An 8,140-nucleotide genomic window follows, 5' to 3' on the forward strand; every position below is an offset into this window, starting at 1 on the left:
GGCAATAGTCGGGGCGCACTTTACTGTATGGGAGGGAATAGCTAATCGGATCGTTTACATACATATACATGCCGCGGGCGGAAAGGGATACGCGTCGAGTTAAAGAAGCGGTAAGGATTGGTAAAAACAGATAGTGAATCGCGGGTTAGACTTACACGGCGAAATTGTGAGTACACAGCGGGTTAGAAACGGGGTAACTGCGGCCGCGCTTTACTGTATCGGCCTGATAGTTATTAAGACTACTTGCATTCAGCATGTCTGCGGTGATATTCTCAAGTGCTGGGTAGGACTTTTCAAACAGGAGCTTTAAAAAAAATTTTCAGGCATCCTGCTGTAAGTGAAAAGTATTCCTTGAAAAATTAAGGAGCTGACCACTCAGTACAGGAGATCTTGTCCATTAGTTTATAAATAAACTAGTAACAGCACACTGAGTCAATGTGGGCATCAAAAAATGTAAAAAAACTTAAAAACATGAAAATTCTAACTCTGTGCTTTCTTGGCCTCTCCTTGTGTGTGTTTCAAATGTGGGCCCATATATAGCAGAGGAATAATGTAATATTGTTTAGTTTGGGAGATGTAGAACCAAAATAGTGGAATAAAAGTAGGCTGGTGTATTGGAGTACCCTATAATGTGTTCCTATTAAAGTGATTACAGCTGTTTTAGTTCTTGGTATTCATTTACAAAACAGTTTAATATGAGATTACATTTTTTTTCCTTTAGATGCTGCATATATGGCTAGGGAAAAGGTTAGAGCTGATGCAGAATATTACACTGCTTATAAACATGCAGAATCTAACAAGGTGAGTACTCAGAGCTTTCCAAGATTTCATCAGACATTTCTATATTGTTCGCTTGTAATATTGGGTAAAGCAAGTGATGTTCTCTTCTTATTCTCAAATTAGGCTTGTGTGTTTTCTGTCCTGTTGATGTCCTGTTGATGGTTATATAGTGTAATCTGTTAAGAGAGGTTCAATTCATAGGCTTTACCAAGTGCACTCAGAAAATGACTTGGTTCAATATTAGTTGCCTTACTGGTGTCTGGAGCACACTTATTTTATTTAAAATCGATTTCTTGTACATATACATCCAGTAGTTCGTAGTGGATAACAAGTGAACATTCATATTAAAAACAGAGTGAACAAAACTTGTGACTTCATTACAGTTAAAAAATTTGCTGCAAGCTAGTATCTCATCTGTAATTTATTCTTTGACCTTCTATTTAAACAATAAGTAAGGGATAGAAAATAAGGGAATGTGGGGTTACATTGACATAATCTTCCATTTTGGGAGAGTAGAAAGCAACTACCCAGATGAGGTTTTCTTTCATTATAAAGCCTCACTTGGCCGCCATTTTTTTTTTATAAAGAGCTTTGTTGAATATAGTTGGTATTTTTTTCTCGAGTAAGAGCCTTAGTAAATGTCAAACTCTAATCCAGATGAAAGGAAAATGTAGTGTCACAGGAGTAAAATCAAGAATTTGTATTGGCTTCTGCTCCTCTGGCTGTGAAGACTGGGAATGCTACCAAGGGTGCATCCAGCCAGTGCTCAGTGAGTTGGTTACATTTTAGTGGCCAACCTCAGGGCATGCACATTGACTTCCAAATGGAGCTGCAGTGTGTGGTCCCTAAATAAGGACTGCTGCCATGATGGCTGGGGTTGGGCAGGAGTTAAAAATGAGAAACTTTAGGTGGAGTTAATGAACGCTCACATTTGCACAGCCCTGGTAGAGGCTGGTTCCAGTTGATATGTAAGCCAAAAAGAGCAGGAAGAATGAAAACTGTTGCGTTCGTGCCTATTCTTGCCCTCGCTCCACCCTCTCTACCTTTGTGGCGACTCCCTTCAGCTCAGACGGACAGATGCAGCCGCAGCTTCTCCCCGCCTCTTGGTCCCGGTATCCCTGGGCTGGCCTGACGCCACGGATCTGCCATGTTCCTGATGATGCAAGGGTGCATGCACGTGCTCCAGACTTTGTACCAGCAAGGGCGCGAACCTCGGGGGCGTCCCCCCATAGTGACGTAATCCGTTTTCAATTTAAAAGGTCTTTGCTAACCACAAACGAGTTAACAAGGAACTCCAATGGGACTTGCTTCGGCAGTTCACGCCACTTGCAACAACGATCCGAGTCGGCCAGGGGAAATCTTTCTCCACTGCTCGGCCTTTTCAAACTCACCAGGAGTACCTGCTCCTCAGGGGCTCCGCTCTCTCTCTTCTTGATTTCAGATTGTTGGACGGGATCTGGTACTCGCTCCTCGAGGGCCTATGTTCCTGAAGACTCAGAAGACTCCTATTGCCTGGAGGCGATCGCAGACGTAAACACAGTGAGTCCTGTTACAGACAGGAACCGGTACTCGCTCCATGAGGGCCCTTGTTCCTAATCTCTAAGACTCCCTTCAGTCTAAGATGTTATCGCAGGTACGGAGATCGTGAGTTACCATTGCAGATTCCAAATAGGAACTGGTACTCTCTCCACGAGGGCCTATGTTCCTAATATCTTTCTCAAACTCTTCTTTCTCAGAAGGTATCGCATACCTATATCTTATGGATTACTATTACAGATTAACAGATGGGAGCCGGTACTTGCGCCACAAGAGCCTATGTTCCTAAATCTCTTCTAGCCTCTCTTCTATTCCAGAAGCCATCCCATACACAGTTATTGTGAGTTCTATTTCAGACTGCCTATAGGAACTAGTACTCGCCTGCGGCTCCTGTTCCTGAATACTGAAGACTCTCTGTTGCATAGAAGACATTACAGATATCTACATTTGTGAGTGTATCATCTACTACTGGTTATGCCCAGCATACCCTGTCTACTCACTACCTATAGTCTCTCCTTACAGCTCAGCGACTCGGAGATCGTAGTTCCAGTATCAGAGGGACTTCAGCTCTGCTGGGCACATCAACTCATTACTGCCACCTCTGGTGGTTCTACTTCCAGTCTAATAAAGAACTATCTGTGTTTGTCTCAATACTCCAGCCTAGCCGGTGGTCCCTCTCAGGATCTCCACTTGAGGGTGCTGTCATCTGCCATCGGCCCAGGGATTTACTATTTCTATTAAGTGTTACTCCTTACACTAATAGAGCGGTATTATCATCTGCCACTCTGTGGGAGCCAACCCCCATCAGACCATTACTCCTCTTTCTGCGGAAGCTGATCCATATTTATTTTATTTATTTATTTTTAATTTTTCTATACCGATGTTCCTGTATACAATACATATCGCACCGGTTTACAAGGAACTGAACTGTCGCCTCGGGGGCGTAATACATTGTAACAAATTGACATAGAACTTTGAGGGAGAACATTCAAAAAACAAAATAACTGAGGTATGGTAAAAGAACTAGGTACAAAATCAGGGTATAACAGGTGCTACATAGTGCACTAACAGAAGTGTTAGTACGGTGATATGGGTACCGTCCGTCTCTTCATCAAGTTTTAGATCTCAGGGAAGGCTTGGGTGAATAGCCAGGACTTTAGCTTCTTTTTGAAAGTTGCTAGGCAGGGTTCTTGGCGGAGGTCTGGCGGAAGCCTGTTCCAAAGGAGGGGACCAGCAGTGGACAAAGCTCGTTTCCTTAGTGAAGTTGTAGCCGGGTGGGTGTGAAGCAAGTTCTGGTATGCACTTCTGATCGGTCTCTTTGAGGTGTGTAGCTGTAGTCGAAAAGATAGGTTGAGGGGAGAGATGTTGTGTAGAGCCTTATGAATCATCATTCTTGCTTTAAAGAGTATCCTGAATTTTATAGGCAGCCAATGAAGGTTCTGGAGGATAGGGGTAATGTGTTCTCTTTTTTTGGTGTTTGTGAGGATTCTAGCCGTCGCATTCTGGACCATCTGAAGCGGTTTGATGGTGCTGGTGGGCAGGCCCAGGAGGAGAGAGTTGCAATAATCCAGTTTTGGGAGGATGATAGATTGTAGAACCAGGCGGAAATCTCGGAAGTGTAATAGAGGTTTTAGTTTTTTTAATACCTGCAATTTGAAGAAGCATTCTCTGGTGGTGGTGTTTACGAACTTGCTGAAGTTGAGTCTGTTGTCTAGGAGCACCCCAAGGTCTCTTACTTGCGGTGTGTGGTCGATCGGTGTGAGGGAGAGTTGAGAAGTAAAAGTTGGGTTGAGCCGGGTGCAATTATCTGAAGCTATTATGAGGATTTCGGTTTTGCTGGTGTTTAGTACAAGGTTGAGGCTACAGAGCAGGTTGTTGATTGCTGTGAGGCAGCTGTTCCAGTAAGACCATGTTTTGTGGAGAGATTCAGTTATCGGGATGATGATCTGGATGTCATCCGTGTATAGGAAGTGAGTTAGCTTGAGGCTGGATAGTAGATGGCAGAGAGGGAGGAGGTAAATGTTGAATAGTGTAGGTGAAAGGGAAGATCCTTGTGGTACTCCATGCTTCGATCTGATAGGGTATCAGATAGCTATCTCCCCGTGGGCATCATACAGGTTGCTGGCTCATCTTTCTACAGGAACAAAGCATAACAGTTGCTACTCCTTCCCTCTGGGGAAACAGAGCACTAACAGATTGCTAAACTCCTCCTCCTACAGAAGCCAAGCTTATCAGATTGCTATCTCCTCCCTTGGGAGGAGCTGATCGATACCAGATCGCTCACTCCGCCCTCCTGGTGGGGTAAGCACTAGCAGATTGCTAACTCCTTGGCAGATTCCGTAACAGATTGCTAACTCCTCCTTCATCGGGAGTATCCAGCAGCCAGATTATAACAGATTGCTAACTCCTCCCTCTCCTAGAGGAGATTTATAACAAAAACGTCATACTGATACAAGTTAGCATTAAACCAGACAGTCTAGCACCAGTGTGCTAGACTGCCTGGTCTAACAGTTGCTTCCCCTTCTGTACCCTTTCCTCTATCCTCAGTCTAAGGGCCTGATTCACTAAGCTTGTTTCCAATTGACCCAGAATGGGAGAAAAACCTGAGTAAATTAAGCCCTTAAAGGTGAATTATAAAAGCCCGACGTGCCGAAATTGGGATGCATGAACAAGTTGGGCTTACGTGCACCCACCGTATTTTCAAAGCTCTGAGATACACACGCATCTCGGGCTGCGCGCACATTTCACTGAGATTCAGAAAGGGGCGGGGTGTGGGTGGGGTATGAATGGGACATTCTGGGGTGGAACACCCCAGAATGGGGTATGAATGGGGTGTTCTGAGGTGGAACCAAGAGATGTGTGCGTAAATACTTGTGCACCAGGGCATGTGCCCAGGTTCAGTGCTGCATAAGTTTACTTCTGCTATGGAGGAGGTGTAACTTAAAAAAACCCAAAAAAAACACGATAACCATTTCTATCAGGTTTAAAGGTTTGGGGTAACTGGGGGGAATGCAAGCTATTAAACCAATGGGGTTTGGAGGACCTAGCTCTTAACTGGGTGAACTGATGGACAAACTGGTGAAACTGGCAATGGCGTGGACGCATGCCTGTTATACCCTGATTTACGCACCTAGGCACATGCCCACTTAAAATTGGGCACACATGCATATGGCCAGGCTATTTAACATGTGTACGAATGTACACTCAAGTTATAAAATCACCGCATCTTTGGGTACACACTAACACACATCAATGCTGTTTTGAAAGTTTTGAAAAGTTTCCATCCCTGTAAGCAAAAATGGAAGCAAATAGACAATGAAGTTGTGTTCAGAACTGTCCAACGAGAATGGCAGTGATGGGTATAAACTGTCAGGGTGAGGTACTAGGCTTCACAATAGTTTACTATAAAACCATTTACACAGTCAGTGTGTACAATGTGCAAACGAAAAAAGGGGAGAGGGAGGTTTTGGTGTCTCAATACACACTGTTGTAAATACTGGTTTACACAGTCAGTCTGTATTGTGCATACACTAAGGGTAGAGGGAGAAAGAAATATTTGAGTCCCTGAACAACACACAGCACATGATTTTGCGTACCTCTGACAGTAAATGATTCTTTTATTCCCACAGGTAAAGCTCACCCCACAGTACTTGGAACTTATGAAATACCAATCAATTACTTCAAACAGTAAGATCTATTTTGGTAGTGACATCCCCAGCATATTTGTGGAATCTTCTTCCTTGAAACACCAGACTGCTGGGTCTCAGAAAGACATGACTCGCCTCTCTGAGGAGTCCACAGAGCCTACTGGGAAAAGCCACATTAAAAACAAAAAAGGTTGATGCAAGTGAGAGGAAATCAATTCAACCTAAAAAAGGTGAAAGCAGCAACACGAGCCATGTGTACATGATAAAGAACAGAACATGTATGCCGTATATTATTTTTATATGACAACTGATTAAAAGGGATTTTTTTTTTGCAAACTATGCACTACAATGATGGATACAGCATTAGTAGAGAGATGATCCACAGGAATACCTGTGAATTTAATTTTTATATTTTGAACTACATTTTGAGGATACTTCTAACTGTGTAGACCATTAAGATTGCCTTTACAATGCCATCATAAGCTGCTGCTAAAAGTATGTGGTAATAATCAGATGCTAAAATCAGCTTGTACTGGAATATAAAAGGAATAAGTTTTGCAAAAACGCGTTTTTCTATGTGCAAGAATATATGCATTAATGTACCAGGAAGAATATTCAAAGCATATGCTGTGAAACATCAAGAGCTACGTGTTACAAAACACTTTTTGTCGCTTTGGTGATCCAGGCTATTGGCATTGTATTGCTTTTGCACCCCTTCACTCCCCGTTACACAGCTACATGCTATACAGTTGAATCAATCTGTCAATAAATGAACCATCACCAAGTCCTGCAAGTAAAGCAATAGGACATGTTTTTTGCAGATTTTACTATCCATTATAGATACAGTCTACAGAGATCATTAATCAGTATTTCTGATTTTATAAACAAATTCCTGGAAGATTCACTTAGGAAAATCAGAGATGAAGTTTCATTTTGAGAATTACAATGAAAAATCCTGGACATTTTGGCAGTGGGACATTTATCTTTGCGCAGTATCTTGCACTACACCATGCCAATAAAAATATCTTGTGTCAGTACTGGTTGCTAATCATGTACACTGCTAAGAATTAATGACCCAGGTCAGGAGTGACTAATACAACTGACAGCTCACCGGTCGTCATCCAGCTACCGCTGCAAAATAGCCATTACAGTTAGCATTTGTTTGTAACCTTGATGGCAGTCTGAGCATAGAGAGGCTAATGGCTGACCCAGCATAGATTCTATACGACCCTCTCTCCTCTTGCCATTATTCTTGATCAATAGGATTAAAGCCTATTGGAGCAGTGGAGAGGAACTTGTACTGCTGTTGCATATGTGCTCAGTAGGTTAATGGAAGACCTTGATTTTCAGAGCTGGCACTCTGTTGTAAGATTTTTAACTAGGCCATTTTTAAATTAAACATCAGAAAAAGACAACTGTCCAATATTTTTGGGTTGTAGCATTCCTAAACTTTGGGAGATATTAAATGAGCCACTTCAGGAGGTCACAGTTTGGAGTGACCATCTTTAAAATGTGCCTTTACCCAATTTGTGCCCCCTTTTTCTATTCAAATACAAGTGAAAAAGACACCCATGGAGCCCTTAAATTTCCTAACTTTAAGCCTAAAAGGTAGATTCTAAAAGGGCCAAGCGCACACCCATATCTCGCCATGGCTAAAAATACATGCTATTTTATAACCGATGCATGTAGGTTATAAAATATTCTCCACACACGCATGTTTGGAGCTGTATGCACATACATACGCGTGACACTTTGCTACTGCTCCTTGTTAGGCGCAGGAGTCAGGAGAATATTATGAGAGAGAGAGAGAGAGAGCCTGAGCCTCTTTATAGGGCAGTCTGTTACTCTATATATGGACCATTGTAAGGGCGCACTTTGATTCGGTGTGAGTTTTCGGGAGGTGGTTTGGTGTTAGGAGGGTGTTAGAGGCACAATCATAGGTATCCATTGTAAAATTGACCTCATTCAAGAATTTTTGACCTTGTAAGCGATGAAGAGGCGCAAATCAACTCCTCTTCATCGCTTACAAGGTCAAAAAACAATTCCTCTTCATCGCTTACAAGGTCAAAAATTCTTGAATGAGGTCAATTTTACAATGGATACCTATGATTGTGCCTCTAACACCCTCCTAACCCCAACCCACCTCCCGAAAACTCACCCCGAATCAAAGTGCCCCC

At 42.7% G+C, this 8,140-nt stretch overlaps 1 protein-coding gene across 4 annotated transcripts in view; it reads left to right on the forward strand.

Annotated features, from left to right (window-relative positions):
* The window catches only part of ERLIN1 (ER lipid raft associated 1), a 147,959-nt gene extending 140,959 nt beyond the window's left edge, over window positions 1–7,000 (forward strand). For all 4 annotated transcript variants that reach the window (XM_029609575.1, XM_029609574.1, XM_029609577.1 and 1 more), the window contains 2 exons: window positions 722–801; window positions 5,946–7,000. In XM_029609575.1, the coding sequence (XP_029465435.1) occupies window positions 722–801; window positions 5,946–6,158 (293 nt within the window). In that variant the 3' untranslated portion in view covers window positions 6,159–7,000. The remainder of the gene's footprint in view (window positions 1–721; window positions 802–5,945) is intronic.
* The last annotated feature ends 1,140 nt before the right edge of the window (window positions 7,001–8,140 follow it).

This window comes from Rhinatrema bivittatum, chromosome 7, assembly GCF_901001135.1.
Source record: "Rhinatrema bivittatum chromosome 7, aRhiBiv1.1, whole genome shotgun sequence".
Taxonomy (NCBI): Eukaryota; Metazoa; Chordata; class Amphibia; order Gymnophiona; family Rhinatrematidae; genus Rhinatrema; species Rhinatrema bivittatum.